General features: G+C 36.0%; 1 protein-coding gene across 3 annotated transcripts in view; it reads left to right on the top strand.

The window, feature by feature from the left end:
• LOC134529611 (diacylglycerol lipase-alpha) overlaps positions 1-21,645 on the top strand; it is a 150,737-nt gene that overhangs the window by 104,367 nt on the left and 24,725 nt on the right. For 2 of the 3 annotated variants that reach the window (XM_063363896.1, XM_063363897.1), the window contains exons 9-11: positions 6,836-6,913; positions 19,116-19,339; positions 20,049-20,190. In XM_063363896.1, coding sequence (XP_063219966.1) covers positions 6,836-6,913; positions 19,116-19,339; positions 20,049-20,190 — 444 coding nt within the window. The remainder of the gene's footprint in view (positions 1-6,835; positions 6,914-19,115; positions 19,340-20,048; positions 20,191-21,645) is intronic. The other variant, XM_063363898.1, reaches the window with a different exon arrangement.

Raw genomic sequence — 21,645 nt, 5'->3', positions numbered from 1 at the left:
CTCGGTCGTGGACCTTACGGTCTATGGTCAGCTGCTTGGGGTCTTGGTGGGCGGCGGTCAGAAAGTAGAGGGATCTTAATGAGGAAGAAGGGCCCGATCGGAGGGTCGATCATGGAGCGGAGTGTGAGGGGATAGGGGAAAGGACACTCTGCCATTAGGAAAGGTTTTAGGGAGTAGGAAACAGGTGGGAGGTCGTAAGCTTGTTGGGGGCTGTAGACGGGACTAGACTCCACCAGGTCCACCGGCGCCATGAAGTGACCCTGCTGGTACTGCGCTGGGGGCTTCTTCTCAGGCTGGCGGCTCGGCACCAACTGCGCACTCGACCCAACCTCTTCTTCATGCAGAAGGAAGGGATGCCCACGGTCCTCAAGGTTCGCCAGCAGAGGGAAAGAGTGCCCGCGGTCCTCAAGGGTCGGAAGCGCGGGTGGGAGGGGGGGGGGCAAGAAGGAGGAGGTAGTTAGTAGTAGTGATAAAAGCCAATATTCCTACTAGTCCTTATTCCCCAGATTGCTCTGGGATGAGGCTCTCTGACATGACAAGTTTGTCCAAGTAATATATACAAACAAGTTGTACATTGGTTTCTAACCTGAATTTACACAACACATTTACATACATGATTTGGACATGGTCCTTGTTTACATAAATATACAGTACACTCATATGCATTTTATAATTACAGTCATTGTCCTAGGCAACTGCAGCTGATGTCACAAGTCAATACATAATACTTTTAGGAATATATGGGCGATGTGTGTTAACTAGCGCTCCTGGTAGCGAGTACTGAAAATAAGATGGTGGATCCAAGATGGTACCCAGGGTCAAGGTTAAGGTCAAAGATTTTGGTTAAAGGTCAAGGTCAAATATCAATTCCAAGGTCAAGGTCAAATATCAATTCCAAGGTCAAAGTCAAATGTCAAGGTCAAAGTCCAAGGTCAAAGGTCAAGGTCAAAGGTCAAGTGAACAGAAATTAAACTGACATGGTGGTAGCACACTCTAGTAGACGAAAACCAGATGGCGGACATGATTTCATAATAGTTGTCGATATATACCTTGGCATTAGTAGTGGGAGCTGAGTCTGATGGTGGCTTCTGTGGAGGATGGATCTGTCATAAAAAATTTGCCATCATCGGGTTCAAACCAAGGACGTAAGTACGTGTTTTAAATAATACTTAATAAATTTTGATTAATTATTTTTTATAAATTATTTTTCCCATTAAAATCTTTAATTATAGATTTTCAAGATGGGGACCGTGACGTCATAATCCAAGATGGAGGAGTGTTTTGATTATCATTTTATTTTTTTTATAAATTTTAATTTTTTCCGATTTTCTAGTATAAAAATTACGGATTTTCAAGATGGCGACCATAACGATATCAGTGTTCTAAATCCAAGATGGTGGGCGTAACGAAAAGTGCATCGATGACATCATACACATCCAAGATGGCGGGCATAACGAAATGTGCAACATTTATAGAATCCAAGATGGCGCCCATAACGATATGTGCAACAATGTTGTTAAATAATATTTTATTAAAGTTTGATGAATTTTTTATAATTTTTTTTTTAAATTTTCCCGATTTTCTAGCATAAAAATTACGGGTTTTCATGGTGGCGGCCGTAGCAAAAATTGAAACAGTTACATCATAATTCAAAATGGCGGCCATGGCATCCTAAAGGTAAAGGTAGGAGGCTTAGGGGGTTTGTAGATGCGTAATTTAAGACTCATTACTGACTTTTCAAGCCGTTGGCTTTTTTAAGGACTAAAGCAGAAAATTTTTCCTAAAAACGGAAATTTTCCCGTCGAAATAGAGAACTTTTGAGGAATTTTGAGTCAATTTGAGTCATTTTTGAGGAATTTTGAGGAAACATGACACCAAAAATGGTTGCTGTGAGGTCAGAGGTAGGTCATTGACCCGCTCCACCGGCTCCACCTGCGGAAGCCTGGTGCCAGACATACATTTGTACACTACTATGGATGTTGTTTAATCTCACATATTATACCAGTCTGCGAGTATTTTTGTGAGGTTCAGATTGTAACGATCTTATATCTTTAGTGGAGTGTAAGTCATCTGGTTTGACGAGTCTGTTGCATAAGTTCAGTGACTATTCTTGAGAACTTGAGGTTATCTATACTATAAGCTACAGTAACTTCAATGTTCAAAGCATTATCAATAGTTTGTGTTTCATCACAAAACTGTGCCTACTGTGAAAATTACATAAACTTGAATGTGCATGGGTGTTTGATATGTGTTTGTAATAAATCTGAATGTGTTGCATTACCAGTGAAGTCATGTGTTTTAGTGAATTCATCCACTATGGAAAATTGAAATACCATAATAAGTATTGTAAAGGACTAGTTGCACAATCATGAGGACATAATTGTAACCTCTGTGGCAAGGTCTTTACGAACATGTTTGATGCAAATCGCCATGAAATATACCACTGTCCATTTAACACTTGATAAAACTTTTTGCTGGGTAAAAAATGTGGTTGAACAATCGGTTGTCCTGATCATCTCAAAAAGCATGACAAAATATGTTAATCAACAAAATAAAAAGTTATTGGCTCCACAATGTCCCGTAACCTTTGGACTTGGATATATAAATAACTTGTTTTGTTTGCGGAAGAGCTCTTATAGACTCTCCTGGCAGTAATTCTACATAGTTATTCCATCATCAGCCCCTATGACAGCAGTAGCATCTTAGACGAAGACGTCAGTTGCATTCGTACCATCATTAGTAGTTGCAACATTTTTCGGCCCAATCAAATCTAGCATCTACAATTTCTCAGGTAGATGTGACTTTAATAGTAATGAGGTCGACTGCGAAGAATCCGGTGGAAGGTGTACTATCACCACCGACAACGTCAGAGGAGACTTTAACGAGTGCAGTTTAGTCAGCTGAGGAAACATCTTTGTCTACGATACCGGCAGTGGCACCGACCTCATCATCTACTAATGCTGTTGTGCTATCATCATCCACACTTGGGCACTCTTGTCGCTATTGCGGTAAGACTTGCACATTGTAGCAATCACAAGCGTTATAATTTTTTTTTTGATCCGGTTTTAGTGGGGAACAGGTATGACATATGTAGGATACTATAATTTTATGGTTTAATGTTCACTTGAGACGATACTTAATTAAATAAATATTTTTCAGCCAAAACTAAATAATTTCACAGAATAAGAAGGACCGTAATCGATAGAATCGATCAGAATATTAATAGGCAATTTCGTAATATTTTACTTGGAATGTTTACCAAAATTTTTGTTGATAATTACGAATTAAAAAGATAATGGCCAATGTTACCGACAAAATGGTGGTCGCTACCTACAATAGTTTATGATCTGGTGACTGACTATAGTGTGCCCTAGCAGGTAATTAATAAACCAATATGGCGGTAGTGTTACTCTAGCAGACGAAATCAGAATGTCGGCTCCAAGATTATACTATCAAAAATAATATATGCCTTGGTAGTAGAAGTGTTGATCAGTCTGATAGAGGACATTAATGAGGAAAGATATGTTGATTTTTTTTACACGTGTATGCACCCAGAATCTACGCGATAGCAATTTTAAGTAATAAATATTTAGAATTAAAATTTTTTATCTATATTTTGGATTTCTTTCGGAATTTTTTAAATAATTTTTAAAGATATCCAAGTTAATGGTTAAGATCTAGGATGTGTCCGCAGTGGGGCCTTTGAGAAAAATTGCCTCATTTTGAATAACATTGGCCCTCTTTGAGGAAAATTGCCACACTCTGAGGAAAATGGACCCTCTGTGAGGAGAATTGGTCTCTCTGGATTGATTGAGGGAAAAATTGGGAATTGACCACTGAAGTAGGAACTTTTCCACTAAATAGGGAAATTTTTTAGTAATTTTAAGATATTTTATTCCGTTTTGAGTACTTCTGTGGGAATTTTGGCGGCAGTAACGTCACAACCCAAGATGGCGGTCCGCACCTCACCCTGGGTCCTGCCACCGGATCGGCTATTACACACTACTTCAACCGAGCCGGGATGGACTCGCCGGACACTAAGCTCGGCTAGCCACATCCTCACGCGCGAGCCAATGGCAAGTCAATGGCGAGCCAGAAGCAAGCCAAGACCCGGCGGCCTTGTCCAACCGACCCAGGCTCGATTCACTGGAAACCGAGCTCAGCTGGCCACAGCTACACACGTGCCAATTTCCTTACTTGGATGTCATGCAGAACCAGACTCGTACATGTATTTGGCATTAATAGTTTTGATTTTATTTTTCTGTGTATGTTGAGTATTGTGGTCTACCGAGTCATTGTAGCCTACTGTGGAGTTAGTCAATGACTGGCCGCTATCTTCGATTTCGGTGTCTTTTTAACTTCAAATTTCTAAAAACATGAACACAAAATTTCCCAAAAAGACTCAAAATTGTTCGACTTACCGGGTAAAAGTCTTGTTCTGAGGGAAAATTTCCCGTTTTATCCCACAGAAATGTCAGCAAAGTGACTTCAATCTCCGAAAAAATTCAACTCAAGTCACTGGGTCATGAAATTGACCCTGATCACCACTGAAATGACAACTGGACTGAAATTTGACACCTGAAGTGATATTCATCACACCAATTCTGTTATTACCTAAATATAAAAATAAGTTATTTCATAAAGTTATATCTTTCATTATAATCCCCAGTTTACATCTGCAGAGTGCAAAGTAATAAAAAATTACAAATACGTATAAATTTCTAAAATAAATTATTAAATACATCTAGATTTTAAAAAAATACCGAATTTCGGAGGTAGCTACTGGGTTCTATTCCCGGCGAAAGTAATTGTAAATAAAGGGAACACATATTTTCTTCGAAATATTTTCCAGGTGACTGACTCCCACTACTACTACCAAGGCAGCTATATTTGCCGCTATCTTTGATTCTTTTTTAGTTTGCTAGAAAGCGCTAATGTCGATTGTCATCATGCTCTATTTGTTACTCGCCGGAGCGCACTAACGTCAATTACAAGAATGTCATTCATCATAGCGTCTGCCATATTGTCAGTAATCCTGGCAGCCAACTTAAAAATCCGCAATTATCAAATAAAAAAATTAAAAATTAAAAAATTACTTATGATCTGATCGATTTGGGTCCTTTGTTATATCTGTGATAAGGTAAATACCATTAACGTCTTGGGAGATTGCAAAAAATAAAACACTGCTTTAAAAAACATTAACTCTGTAAATTCTACTCTAATAAAATTAAACGCTTAAGTTCAGCACTTTTCGATTTATTCTGTCTCTCTGGGATGCGAAACGCGTCATTTGTATGTTTAATAAAATATTTTCATATCATCTTTTCGTGACAGTTCATTTCCACTTTCCATATATATTTATTTATTTTTTTTAGCCATAGAAGAGTTTGCTATAGCATTAAATCGGCAACGATAAGTATATTTTATGACGCTTTCCACTGAACATGCATATAAAGGGCTTGGCACACAATTCAAAATAAGATCCTGATAAATGTGCAACCAGTCTTTTTCAAAAAAACGTACCTTGCCGTTTCAAGTTTCCAAAGTGTATAAACTGGCGACAATACGTGATGACTGATATTTTACTCGTACAGAAATTATTATTACACTCGCGTATCGCACATCCACGCACATTCATGTTTACGGTATTGTCAGAGTAGCCACACTTGGGTGATGGAATACTGCCAGTTGATGCTTCCTTAATCATTGATTCACTTCAGCGAATGGAATTGATGCCATCAAGGGTCCAGCTGATGACGAAGCTGTATTCAATAAAGTCTCCTCTAGTGCTGTTTTTGCAGCTACCACCGGTATCTCCGCAGTCGTCGTCGCTGCCATCTAGATCTTCGCTGACGATGGTACGCCTTCCATCGAGGTCAACATTGGAAACGCACAAACACCTACTAAATCCGGGATACTTAGCGAAGAGAGCTGATCCGCGCTCTACCATAGCGACAGGAGAATTGGGAGTCATGCCGCCTGGTCCCCAATTATATACTCACAGTGACTGGTACAATATGTGAGTTAAAGACATGCATTTTCATAAATACATATTTTTAAGTTACGGTTTTTTGTGTGAATTTTTAGTTGGAAAGATTATTACAATCAATTTCAAACAAATAGTCCTACAATGACCGTACACATTATGATTTATGCTTACTACAGGACCAAGATTTTTCGATCTGTTATAATATAAACCTATATACGGCTACATATGCTACATACAATTACATACGACTACATACGGCTCCAATGGCTCGAACTGGCTTCAATTGGCTCCAAATAGCCACAGTTTGTTACTTTTGGCTCCAACTGGCTACATTTGGCTTCACTGGCTCTAATATCTCCAACTGGTTTCAGTTGCATTTGTCTCAAGCATCTTTAGTTAAGTTTTTGCAGAGTTTTTAACAGTTTTGCAGACGTTTCAAGCTACCGACATCCTTGTGGAATAAAACGGGAAACGTTTACTTAAAACGGAGATTTTTTCCTTAAAAGAAATACATTTTGAGGAATTTTAGTGAATTTTCAGCCACATATGAGGAATTTTGAAGGTCAAAGTTCACCAAAATTCAAGATGGTAGCCAGGCATTGATCCACTCCATACTCCACACCCTGAGACCTGTGTCAAAGATTCGGCCGTGTTTATATGGATCAAGACGGGTATTGTTACAAAATAAATATAATGCACAGATTTTGTAGAGTATCAGTATCTTTAAAACTGTAATGCCTTCGAAAAGATGCTATTAAGTATACTTCAAATCTGTATCTGCCATTAGTTCTTGAGTATCTATTTTGATAATATATCTTTATAAAATCATGTAATGGATATTTGCAGGATGTGATAACTGACCTGAATGCTGAAGGGGAGACTTTGCCTGTGACTCCACCACGAGAGGACTGGGTAGGACACAAGGTTTGATGCAGCTTTATTTTTATCTAAGCTAGGATGACATAATATATTGTTTGCTGTTTGTAGTGAATTTATTTATTTTTCTATGCATGTGAGATTAGTTATACATTTTTTTGCTTTATGCTTACTTTACTATTTAGTTTGTACAAAGCTTTACCTCCCATTTAGACAATCAAGTGAAATTATAGGACATCCTAATCATTGATTCAGTCTCAATTCTGAAACCTGTCCTGGGTATGAAAACACTTCCATTTCATTTTCCTGCAACGTTTTCTCTTGGCGCATTGTTATGTTCAGTCCTGGTTAGATCAATGAGTTATAGCTGTGGAACAGGGAATTTTTGACTTCTGTTCGTGTATGCTCAGCAGTCGGTCATATTCGCAAAGGGGCTTTTACTGTATGGGTATCACTACACACTGCAGTAATCACATGGTTTTGGAGGCAAAGGTACGGAAAATAAAATTATGTGGTTTTTTTTTTGTTTGTTTGCCGATTTCGTTAATTATTTTTCTGCAGTTAACATAAATTTCTGGCTATGACAACTTCGTCGTCGTCGTCTTGGTCGTCGTCTTGGTAATTAACTTGGCAATTAACTTGGTCGTCATCTAGATCGTCTTTTTGGTATTTTTCTTTGGCATCATCTTGGTCGTCGTCTAGGTCGTCTTTTTGGTCTTTTTATTTGACATCATCTTGGTCGTCGTCTAGGTCGTCTTTTTGGTCTTTTTCTTTGTCATCATCTTGGTCGTCGTCTAGGTCGTCTTTTTGGTCTTTTTCTTTGTCATCATCTTGGTCGTCGTCTATGTAGTTTTCGTCGTCTTTATATACTTCTATGCTTGTAACCCAAAATGCCAATATTTTAACATACAGGACGTTAACTAGGTTGTCATATGTTTACTTCATAGAATGATAGGTGTATAATAACTAAATATTTTTTTCACTCAAAATTATCTCTCTTGTTTTGTAACAGCTGTTCGTATATCGTAAATATTTGATGAAACCTTTATTTTTGAGGATACTAGATTGGTTTCACGACTATCTATGTAATTAGTGTTGTTTTCAGTACCTTTGATTTATTTGATAAATAATTTTAACACTACATTTGCATTGCCTAAAATCTATTAATGTTATGCTATGATTGATAACTTCGCTCATGGTAATGTAATATATTAAATGTTTTTTGTATGTCTGTAACCACATAATTTCATCAATTTTCATGTGCTTCTTAATGTCTTGAAGTAAAAAAAAATTCTGTGTGTATTAATAATTTCACTTTAAAAATAAAACAATGATTTGTTATTATTATTTTTTGGTAAATTTTATTTTAATTAAAACCATTTAAAATGCCACGCACGCGGATAGAAGTAAGTTGGTACTTACATTCTTACTATTTGAGATATTAAAATAAAATAATGCCTAAATGAATACTGGGATTATTACTTAATTAAACCACCAGAAGGTTTACACAGTTTTTGCTAAGAAAATTTTTGTTTTTAATAAACCCTTTTTTGATTCATTTTTAAGAAGTAGAACAAAAAATAATTTTTGGGACAAATCTCTTTCAAGCAATTTTAACTTGCCAATATATTACAGGTAAACATTCAATTCTTGACTTCTATGCTGTTTAGAAAACAGTATTACTGTAGGCTTACTGAATTCATAAATAAACTTATGGTGGAACATTAGTAGTTTTCATATGATTACTGCCATTCCTAATATTTTAAATTTGTATTTTATTATGAATGCTTTCTAGAGTCTGAACCCGAACTAGTTATCACTTGGTCTATGTTTCTTAAACTATTTCATAAATTTTCTTATACAAACTACTTAGGATTTCATAAATTTTATTCTATAGAGTTCTACATAAAAATACTTTATCAACGATAAATTTAATGGGAGGTATGTCTTTTTGAAAATAATACAAAATTACAGTCAATAGATGTTGTGCAGTGTAATTATTTACTATTGCGTTTTTCCATATAGATTGGCGAGACTTTCAGGACTATTGAGAATAATGTATTTTGTACCTTTTCCAATAAATCTACCTAATTGCACTTAGAAATGTTTTCTCGGCAGCCAAACATGTTTTAGATGCGCCTGAGAATCTCTTAAACTAACAATCGTATTTTTCAATCCAACTATCTTCATCGCATTTAGTTATATCAGTCTCTAAAATAACAATACAACCTTCACTGTTCACTCCATTGTTACCAATTTCGAATTTTTCACCGTCGGAACTTTATGATTAATTTAATCTAAGTCTTTTTCAGAATCTGCAGCAGTAAACATCGCACGGTTCACTTGTATTTTTTCAAGCCGTCTCTAGCTTTGTTCCTCTTTTCCACAGCATGAGGGTATCTTTCTTCCCCTTCCCCTTCTCCATAAAGTCATAAAACTTCCCCATTACCCTTCTCAGCGCTCATCCGTGCCGTTACAACCTTACCCAGAGCAGTTACTTAATATAACAACGCTGCGACAATGTGTGCCACAAAGTGTGTTGTCATCACTGCTGTAGCGGATCTCTTGGTCCGAATGCCAGGACTAGAACAACGAAACCACAAGGCCCCGTGGGGAGTACCATGTTGACTATAACCTTTAGTTTGGAGATTAATATGATAATGGATTCCACTTGGCGAAATCTGCATTTCGTGGAAAGTTGAAAGACTACTATTATCTAATTACATTTAGTGAGTCAAACGACAGTTGTACTTTTCTTGATGATATCACGCAGATGAAGTAGCAACATATGTATCCTTAAAATATAACTCGGGGTTGAGTGTGTATATGGCAAACCATATCCGGTCGAGGACAAAGTGAAGAAGTGTGCATTCAAGACAGTCAATACTCCCATTTATAGTTCCAATGATGTGAATCAGTTTGTTAAACACAGTGTCGAGAAACTCTGTCGGGAAGAAAAAGATATGAAAGTAAAGGATCTGGGTGGTCTCTTGTTATCAGTAAACCGATTGGAGCTAATAATTAGCCAGTTCAAGCCAATGCAGTTCTAAATGTTTATTAGACTGCTAACTTTAGGAAGTGTTCCTGTAGTAGTGTAAGATTTAAGTAATTAATTTGTTGTTTGTAATGTTTTTCTTCAACTTATCACTTTTATGGTAAATTGAAGTGATATTTAGTTAAATTTTTATTTTTATGCATTATCCAATAATCGAACCAAGGAAGTATAGCGATCGAATCAATCAATACTTAAATAAGTGATTTTTTTGATGAATTTTGGAATTGTCTAGCTAAAAGATTAAAGATTTATAATATGGCGGCCATATCGGTTTACTGGAGGCTGGTAGTCTAGTAATGTATGCCTCTGTTATGACTTTCTACCAAATTAATATTTTTTTACATAAAATTAAAATTTTATGTGTCATTCAAGTATCTAATTAAGGAGAGGAGTCGATGGAATCAATAAGTATATAAATTGAAGATTTTTTTAATAAATTTTGGAATATTTCCCGAATTTCTAACTAAATAATTACGAATATCCTAGATGGCGATAAAGAAGGCCTACAATATATCGGATCAAATATGGTGGCCTCCAGCAGACGAAAACAATATTTCGGACATGACGTCATACTGGCTGACGCAATATATCTTTATTGGTATAAGGGGTGGTGGGTCAGTCTGTCGGTGGCTTCCATGGAGGAAGTATCCATCTTTTTTTTTTTTTTTTTGTTGCTCTCGCGGAGTTCGAGCCGAGGACTCCGAGCTCCATGACATTAAGTGCGTATTTTAATTAAAATTGTATTGCAATTTTTTAAGAAATTTTTTCAATAATTTATAGCTAAATGATTACAAGTTTTAAAGATGTCGGACGTGACGTCATTATTTCAAAATAGTGGAACTATTTAAATTACAAATTTTATTATATACATTTTTATTAATTTTAAAATTTTTCCCTATTTTCTAGGATAACAAATATGGTTTGTTAATATGGCGGCAGGAACGAAAATTTCAACGGTTACATAACAATTCAAAATGGCGGCCATGACATCTTATCGGTCTAAGTCAAATGTTCCCAGAGGTTATTGGAGGTTGTACATGAGGACTTTAAGCCTCTTTAGGGACATTTCAAGCCTCTGGCATTTTTTGATTACTAAAACGGTAAATTTATCTCAAAACGGGAATTTTTCCCTCGAAATTGGGAAATTTGGTATTTTTCTTATTTTTAATTTAGAAATTTTTTGACGTAAATTTTTCCCTTTGAAACTTGAAATTTTGGTGAATTTTGGGGTATTTTTGGCAATTTCTGGCCAATAGTGTGTCATTTTTTGTAATTTTTGGCAAATTTTGAAGGTCAACTTCAAAGGTCAAGGTCATCCAAGATAGCTGCCATGACGTTACGATCCAATATGGCGGACATCGGCTCTGGCTTCACATTCCGACTTCAGTTGCAGGAGGAACCAATGTACACTACTAACGATATGGTGTTAAATAAATGACGAGTAGACTTTTTTCAATATCTGGAATTCACTGATCTTAAGTAAAACCGTATAATGTTTTTTTTTTACATAAATGCTTGGGTGTTTCAAATTTTTAACTTATTTTGGATGGATTTGCACCAAATTTCAGATTTTCCGACCCTTGAATAAAGTTAAATAATGGTTATTTAATTAATCTATTAATGAAGTCTTGCGCTATTTAGGTGACTGGTCGGTTGAATACAAAGGGTGAGGGTCCTCTCTCCATGGTGCTGCACGTGTCCAGCCCCAGCGCGAGCTGAGTTGAGACTGCTGCCTTCTAGCGGGAGAAACCTTTACCAGAGGCTTGTCTTGGCGAAAGATGTGTGTCAACTTTTGATTATATCCCAGTCACAATAGGTTTTCATCTAAAACAATTTAAACAGTTTTGTAACTTGGTGAACTTACTAGTTTAATAATTAGTTATACTAAAGTTCTCATTAATCGGAAGTAAACTCTAGTGAAAGTGCCATGAAAAAGTACTTTTTTCTGTTTTATTTTGTTATCTCCTAAACTGTTTGTTCTATCAAAATACATAATATATAAAAATAAAGTTTATTACACATATACTACACAATTTACCCTATACATTCTTTTCATTTCTGTAATAGTTATAGAGTTATTTGGCACTGAAAAAATGCTTCCTTTTCGACTGCCAAACAATCACTGATTTTTATGTATTTAATCATAAACTATTCAAGCTTTCGCTTAGGCAAACGCTTATAAATTTGGCAGTGTTCGTCCCTCTGTCCACTTCCACTCTTTCCCGAACCCCCATTTCAGAAGTAATTCTGTAATCTAAAAAAAAAGCTACAGCATGTTCAGTAATACAATTTTTTATTTTCGGAGCTTTAAAGTGAAAAAAATACATAAAAAGGAAAATTAAAAAAAGAAACTTGTAAGAATCTTTTTAGTTGTTATTTCACGTGAATATTGATTTTCTACTTGAGAAGGGTCCTACTTCTGCCTATGGTGATTTATGTGACATGTGGTTGAGATTGTGGGGTTGGGTAGGTTTAATCTGAAAGCAGTAAGACCAAATCTTCCTGGTGTTCTTCCTCATCAATTATAATAGGTGTTGCATTCAAGCATTCACTGTGGCAAAAATGGTAGATGTTTGTACACAGTAAAGAACCTTTTCTTCATCCTTACCTGAATACACATACAGCTTTGCATTTAAATCGAATGAGATTTAGGATTTCGTTGGGTGGGAACAGGTATTCGGTTGTAACTGGAATGAGCGGAATTTTTTCCCTACTTCCCCCACCAGCTTTCATTCAAAAATGTACTTGGGGGCATTCTCTATATGAATGTTGTTTTTCTGCTTCTTCCATTGGCGGCTTTTGCAGCAATTTCCGATTTGACATTAGACACTGTCTGCTTGAACAAGTGATACCATAACGAAGTGAGGATGTCTGTTTAGAAGGTTCTCGGTACAATTTAAGAAACATTCTGTTCACTGCCTCTGCTAAAGACTCATGAAAAAATGTTGGAGTGTTGAATACATCAAAATACCTTGCAACTCTGCAGCATGCTTCTTGAGCATATTGGCAGTCTTGATTTTACCGATTTGACATGAAGCCGAAGTGGTGTCACATTTACTGAATCATAGCAAGAAATGAATACTTTTGTAAGTCTTTCCATTATCTTATATTTATTCCCTGGTTTATAAGTGAAACTGAAAGGAAGGAAATAAGCATTTACTTATTATATTTGTTAGAAAGAAATTCCATCCGTTTGACGATGATAACTGTTCCCTCATCATAATGTTTGTCCGCCAACTTCTTCAACTTGTAACATCGGCGTTATTCATCTCTCGTAGAACTAAACTCAGTGAACGATTAATCGTCAAAGCATCACAGTTCATCTTTTGTCCAAGTAATGCTCGCGAAGTTACTTCATGTAGCAGTGGCAAATTATTGAATTTTTTTATTCTTTGGCTGTCATTACCTTGTGCTGTAAGAAACCACTATCGTTAAAAACATCGAAGAGGGGAAGTTAATTTTTGTAGTTGACACTTCAAACACATCGTACAAGGATAACGTTTTAATATTTTACAGCCCATTTTCGTCCAACAACGATAATGGAAAGGGAGCCAACTTATTCTTCATGTTAGTATGTAGGTCATCATTGATCTGTTCACTGAGGCTTATATTTTAGAACATCATCAAAGGTTCTACCAGAACACTTTCACTTCGAACTTCAACAGAATATGACAAAGAGATAGCTCGAAGTATTAGTGACAATTTGACATACAAAAAATTATGTCCCAATATATTTTTTTGCTTACATTCCTGCTGAACAAGCATTGTAGAAAGTGACTTTATAATCACATAATATCAAAAAGTAAGACAGTCTTCTTCATTATGGATTGGATATACGGAATCATATTCTTGACACAGGTGGCCATTCCAATCACCTGATCGCTTTGAGTGAATGTACCTTATACTTTAGCAATTGTACCTTGAACAATTTTATCCGAAGGGTTGTTGTTCGAGCATTTGTTTTGAGCTGATTCAGTTTCTTTATTTGTTAATAGTAGGGTTCGGTTTCTTTTGAGCCTAATGTATTTCTTATGGGACTACGGCTTGATTGTCGTTCGCTTGTCGGCTTATCAATCGTGAGGATTTGGCTAAGTCCGCCGCTCTTTGCCTATGGTCGAAAACTCGTCGAACATCTTCGGTAACATTCACCTTTTTCATCCGCAATCCTGTCCGTTATTTCGTGGTTTGTAAATCAGAGTATGCTAGTGTCACCTGCGAGGCGCACTATCATTGTGGATAGCCATATTTTATATTATTTTTCAGCATCTGTTAATACTATTGTAAAAATCGCATTATGTTAGTAGTAGTATAGTTTGGTTCCTCCTGGCACAGGGTTCAGAGTGTGGTTTGTGGCGGTTTCTGCTGCCTTGGAACCTACATCACCGATGATGTCACGGCGGCCATCATGGATGACCTTGACCTTAGACTATGACCTTTGACCTTGGTGGCCATCTTGGAAACGCCATCTTTAAATCGAGCGCCCTATCCACTCTTGATGAAATTTTCGTCACGGCCGCCATATTGATTTTTTTCTGTTCCGCAGGAGGCCGCCATCTTGGATATCGTCGACTTTGTTTCAGTTATTTGTTCCTAGAGAGCACCAGCATCACTCTTGATTTTTTTTCTGTTCCACTGGAGGACGCCTTCTTGGATACCGTCGACTTTGTTTCTGCTGTTTGTTCTTAGAGAGCGCCAGCGTCACTCTGTCTCATCACATAAGGTCGATGTTCCATTACCTACCAGAGCTATTTTGGTCCTTGTCGACATATTAAATTTAATTTTTTATGCAAAATACATTGGAAGTGCTGTGATTCGAACAATTGTCGCTCTGATCTTTAGGTTGAAAAACATACGCCTGTAACCGCACGACCATCGATACAGTTACCAGACTGAGAATTAAATAAGGTTTATATAAAAATAACATGCATATTAGGACTTGTAATTTTTTAAATTTGAATTAATAATAGCATCACCTGTTCGAGACAGAACCGCCATATTGCACTAAGTCGTAACTGTTGCAATTATCGTTACGCCCGCCATCTTGAAAATCCGTAATTTCAATGCTATAAATTCCGAAAAAATTCCAAAAAATATTTAAACAATTGCCTACTTCAAATGTTTAGTTATTTAAACGGTTCGATTTCCGGCGAGAGTAAATTTATTAATGTATTAAAAAAATTCTCAATAAAAAGTAATAAAAACATCTTACGACACACCCGACATTTTGAATTATGTCACCACTGTATCAATTATCGTTACAGACACCATCTTGAAAATCTTTATTTATTATCCGATTTTAATGAAAAAAAAGTTGAAAATTCATTAAAAAATAACTTATTAATATACTGATTCATTAGATCGATTCCCGTCCTTGGTTCGAAACCGGTAAGACCAAAAAATAAAAAAAAAACAGATCCTACCTCCACAGAAGCCACCTAGACTGACCTCTCACCACCAATAACAAGGTATATATCGTAAACTAGTACGATGTCATGTCCACCATCTTGTCTTCATCCGCTGGAGACCACCATATTTTTTTCGTCTGCTAGAGTGTGATGACACCATGTTAGTATACTTTTCTGTTCACCATACCTTTGACCTCGATTGTTGACATTTATCTTTGACCTTAAACTTTGACCTTGACCTAGAACCTTGACCTTGAATTTTTACCTTAACCTTGACCTTGAAATTTAAACTTGACCTTGAAATTTGAACTTGACCTTGAAATTTGACTTTGACCTTGACATCCATCTTAGATTCGTCTCTTTGTGTTCAGTACATGCTACCAGTAGCTACCAACTGCTAGAGGACATTGCCACCATCTTGTTTTCGTCTGCTGGAGAACTCCAGCTTGTGTGTGTACTCGTCTTATAGAGTGCATTACCATCATGCTTGTTTAAGTTTTACCCACTAGAGTGCAGTAATCATCTATTATTATTATTACTGAGGTGCCCGCCATATTGAAATTTGGGCGCCATCTTGGAATTGTGTAATTATTTAGCTAGAAATTCTGGAAAAATTCCAAAATTCACCAAAAAAAATAACAATCAATTTACAAATCGAATAGATCAGTTCCTGTCCTTGGTTCGATACTTGACCAGTGACAAGTGTAACTAAATATTAAATAAATTTTATGTTCTGGTTTCCATTACCTTTCGCGGAGTTAATTAGTCATTAACTATACAAAAACAACTCAAGACAATATGTTATCGATAGCCTAACATGAAAGTCTAGTTTTTGATACTTAGAATAACCTTTAAAATGTCCATGTACAAAGCCATCCATACATATACACCATCTTTGGACCACAGACCGGGTCATGAATAATGCGACATATAGACCATGAACACACAGTACACACAGTACACACAGGAAACGGAATGACACACAGTACACACAGGAGAACGGAATGAACAAACAGTACACACAGGAAACGGAATGAACACACAGTACACGCAGGAAAACGGAATGAACACACAGTACACACAGGAAACGGAATGAACACACAGTACACACAGGAAACGAAATAAACACACGGTACACACAGGAAACGGAATGAACACACACAGTAGCGGAAACACAGGCTTAGTTAGAAATCAGAATACAAGAAATGAATCATTAAATTTTTACTTTCAATAATTAATTTATTTCTCAACATTATACAAATACAAGTAAAACAAGCCATTATTGTATGTAGCCAACTTCCCTCAGTTCTTCGAGTATGAAGGATATTTCTTTGATGTACAAATATTTTCCTGCACAAAGCGAGCCATGTAGAAGTCTTAGCCGGTCAACCAATATGTTTGGATCTTTCCATGATGTGTAATCAATCTCTTAACAACCTGCTACACCGATTACAGCTTAACATTTTACGTAGTGTGTTTTTAACACAATCATTCTTCTGATGACGTCTAGCATTCCTTCTCATGACAAAATCCTTGCTACAGTATCTACAGCGGCTTCCTTCCGATTCAGCTGCAGATAACAAACCATGATCCATGGTAGCTTCTGTGACTAGTTAGATGCAAACTAACAGTTTTCCAATTGAACCATTACTTAAATATATTTGTTTAATATTTCATCAGCGAGAGTTAAGTTATCTTATGCAAAGCAACTTGTTGTAAGTAGTTCTGCTTGTCAACAACAGATGACGCCAAGGTAACGAAATCCTTACTTTTTATAAAAAAAAAATTGGCTGCTAAAGTGTTACCACTAAGCATTTTTAATCAAACTGGACACACAAACCACAAGAATAGTGCATTGTAGTGAATAGTGTATTAATATCAGATGATGGAGAGATTATGAATGTAAAATAATGACTAAAATATTTGCACTTAAAAGGATTTATTTGTCATCTGTACCTTTATATTAAACAAATTATTATTTTTTCCAGGCAAACATCCGCTTTAAAAACGAATTTCTAATCGTTTTCAAGTTTTCCACATCAGAACTCTCTTAAATACCTGACATCAATCATAAAAAATTTGTGTAAATAAATAAAGTACTAATATGCTTCGTATCAATTAATGTTCTTGGACGTAAAAGTTTCTCACATCAATCTGTCATAGGTAGTACTAGTAGTAATTGTAGTAGTTTTAATGTACTTGCAGTTATATTTTTCTAATTTTAGTAGTTCTTTTAGTTGTAGTGGTGTGGATATAATTGCTTTCCTATGTAAAAAAAAATAGTTAATATTTGTAATTTTTTGTTATGTGTCTTTGAAAGAAAAGTCAGTAGTAAAACATGAAAAAATAATTTTAGACAGAGCTAAAAATGACCCCTCAACAGTATATACTATACAGCTTGTTAGTGAAAATTGGACATAAACTCTATGGCCGAGATTCATTTTTCTCACTCACAGTTATGAAGAGACAGATCCCTCAAACCTCAATGTTGTTTATGTAATTATCATAATATGTGAGAACCGTATTCGTTTTCTGGAATGCATTTGAGCCAAATGTAAAATCGATATACAATTTTATCTAACTTGTAGTAATTCCAATTTTTTTGGTTGACCAACGCCATAAGGGTTTATGTTCCCACTTATCCTTGCCATGTAGGTAGAAAGAACACTACCTGCCCCCAGTCGGGGTGCCTTAACGGTTAAAAACATGTCAGCCATTGTAGCTCGTGGCTTGCCTGCTGTACCCTGGACGTTCAATTCATTCACCGCCAGCTTCGCCATCACATGTGTGTTGCATTTATTTACATTAAAGTCCCACGGGGCTTGAGAGTGTTAACGCTACTTATACTAGCTTTTAACGTGTAGGTTCCATTCATTTAAATACAAATTAGTGTACCCATGCCAGGTAATTGAGAATAACTGGGCAGGTGGAACGCCTATGAAAGCAATCTTCAATTTCATAGCCAAAACTTTTAAGAGGAAACAGAGTGTTGCCATACGAATGGAAAAACTATTTGTGTGTATGCTATTGTACAAATTTATGGACTATTTTTAGCTAAAGTGCTTTTTATTTACTAAAGCATATATTTTTCCCTACCAGTTATAGCTTATAAGGCATTCATTCTTATGTAGGGTACGGGTTGGACACACATGGTTAAATCATGCATTTTATTAACACCTGTCATCCATACCAGTATGATTATCTGGTACTACAACAGACGTGCGCATCACCTTGTAACTCACCATCGCAACCATTTAACAGAAAAGTGAGCTAATTAATAATTTTTTCTTTGTAAAGTGAACATATGTTTAAGATGCATGAATTCACCAAAAATAGCTCACAGTTCTGTTGTAATTTTGAGTGTATTTGATGTTTAAATAATGTTACTGGATGCTTGTGTACTAAACACTCATTTGTTTCTCATAATGTGATAGGAACTATTACAAGATTGTTTAAATATTTTACTCATAGTAATATAGTATATATTAACACTTGGAACTTACCTAGAAGAAACTGAAATATTTCGGGCACATTTCCACAGTTTTAAATTATAAAGTTTATAAGTTGTTGTTAATGTTGAATTTTTATTTGTTGGCTCAAATTTTCTTCACTTACGTTTAAATGTTATCAGTGTAAATCTGTGATCGTTGCCTGTTTTCAAGTTCCAGCCATGTCTGAATCACCGTTCTTCGTTGGCTTAGTTGTTGGCAACCACTCTGATGATGACCACTGGAACCCACAAGCCAAGTGAATGCCTGCTAACTTGACTCTGGACAACATTGTTTTACAGGGAATGGTCCAGGCAGCAGAGTACATTCGGCTGAAGCTGGAGGAGGAGAAAATTTTAGAGAAGGCATTTCTCTTCAGCATTGAGCGTGGCACAAAAGAATTTGAACTGGTTCTAGTGGGGCACTCTTTAGGAGCCGGCACGGCTTCTATTCTCGCCATCCTGCTGCGTCAGACATACCCTTCTTTACAGTGCTTCGCTTACTCGCCGCCAGGGGGTTCTCTCAGGTACAAAAATATACAAAAATCTTCCCAGTTTGCTTGAATTTTACCACAAGGTTACGCTTGACAGTTTTTCGCGTACTCGTAAACCCTCTGGATATAGTTTATTGGATGAAGTTATTTGTAACAACCCAGAAACTTGAATCAGAAATGCATGATACTGGATAAAATTTACGATGATTCACTCTACAAATTGGATAAACGAACTATCTTTTTATTTTACTTTAGCCTGGGGGTTGAAAATGTAACAAGAATTCTGAGGTCTCATGCAATCATAAATATATATCCGTATCACTTGTAAATTTAATAAAATTAATAATAATAGTCTTTGAAAAACACATGTAAGTTTATTTATAAGTGAAAAAAAATATTTAGCTTGTGGCCTTTTATTAATGAAATTTGACCATCATTGTGTGCAGTAGTTGTTTCCATCTGTTTTATTTTTTACTGTATCAGTATGAATGTTATTATTACCAACCTGCAATGTTTAAGGTTTGCAGGGATGTTTTTAGTAACTTTAATTTTTTTTTGGTATTAACAAGGTACTATAAATTTTAATCTATTAATATATTTATCATAGTAGCTTGACTTCTATACTGCATACAACAAAAATATTTTGGGTTAATAGATAATAAATATAAGTTGAGTTATGGATTTGTTGTAAAGATTACTGCATCCATGATCATTGATGTTATTTGTGGATTTAATTTTTTAGCATGCCTGCTGTGGAGTACACCAAGTCATTTATTACATCGGTGGTGTTGGGAAAGGATGTTGTCCCTCGGATAGGTCTGCACCAACTTGAATCTCTTAGAGCAGACCTCATTAACACCATTAAAAGGAGCAAAGATCCAAAAGTAAGTTGCTGGTCTTGACTGTCAAATTAAAATTATATTTCCTAACATCAATTAATGATTCCCTTTTGCACAAAAAACATTTGTCAAGAAGATTCCAAAATGCGGTACTTAAAATTCTAAGCATGTATGGTCAAAACATTTTCATTAAAATTTAATTAAGTACTTTTTTATGTTTATAAATTTTAAAATTTTTCCCAATTTTATAGCTTAAATTACGGATTTTCAAGATGGTGGATGGGACATCATCTAAATTGGCCGCCGGGGTCAAGGTAAAGGTCAAACGTCCCCTCCAGAGGCTTATTGGAGGCTTGTAAATGGGGAATTTAAGTCTCAATGAGGACTATTCAAGCCTCTGGCATTTTTTGGGGAATAAAACTGGCAATTTTCCTTCAAAAGTGATTTTTTTTCTCTCAAAATAGGGAAATGTTGAGGAATGTTGAGGAATTGTAAGTAATTTTAAAGGAATTTTGGGGAAATTTGACACCAAAAAATGGTCGCCGTGATATCAGAATTCAAGATGGTGGAGGGCTCTACTGACTCCACACCCAGAACTCGGGAGCAGGAGGAACTATTATATACTACTCATCCAAAGTCAGAGAGGCCGCTTATCTTATGAAGAAGCTCGACACGTTCTGATGAGCAGTGTTGCAGATAATCCCTGGCGGTTCTAGTCGTAATGAACAGTCATAAAGGGTTGTGAACATGGTTATGTTTTATGCATCTGATATATCGTGGGTATAAAAATACTATCACAATAACTAGGCAAATAGACGAACTGTGGTTAGCTGTGTAAATTCCAAATGTTTTTGACCATGCAGCACCATCCCAAATTACTCAATTTTATGTGTTAGATTTATGTGTTAGGTAGTTTTGCCATGGTAATTTCTATAATCGGAATTAAATATCTATAATTCTTAACCTTCATAATGTAAATTTGGACATTATGACCTTATGATGTCTTCTAAAACTGAATTTGGTATCATTATGTTATTCTTATGGAACACCATATTGTTTCTATACGATAGATTATTGGCAGGTGTGAGCAGATGGTTTCTTGGTGAGTGTTTCAGCTGCCGGTAGTACTTTTGATTTGCAAGGTCAGCTGATTTATAACTTATTAGAAGTGGCTATTGCGCACATAATGATACTGGCACCATTCGCCAGCTATACATATGGCATAGTTCAAGTACGTTTCTAGTATGTACACTATTATTCACCTCATATTACCTCTCTGCTGGTATTTGTGTAGTTTTGTGTTACTGGATGGTGGGCATCGAGATGCAGAACAAGCAAATTCTCGGTAATGGTTCACTGCATACAAACATAACTACATAGCTGTAAGTAGTTTGTGAACCACAATTTTAGGATCTGAAAGCTAGTGTGACTTGACGTGTTATATTATTACCTGTAACAACTTGATGACATCATCACTTTATGTAGGGCTAAACACTTAAC

This window comes from Bacillus rossius, chromosome 2 (genome assembly GCF_032445375.1).
Source record: "Bacillus rossius redtenbacheri isolate Brsri chromosome 2, Brsri_v3, whole genome shotgun sequence".
Taxonomy (NCBI): domain Eukaryota; kingdom Metazoa; phylum Arthropoda; class Insecta; order Phasmatodea; family Bacillidae; genus Bacillus; species Bacillus rossius.
This window is presented reverse-complemented; position numbering and strand designations above follow the sequence as displayed.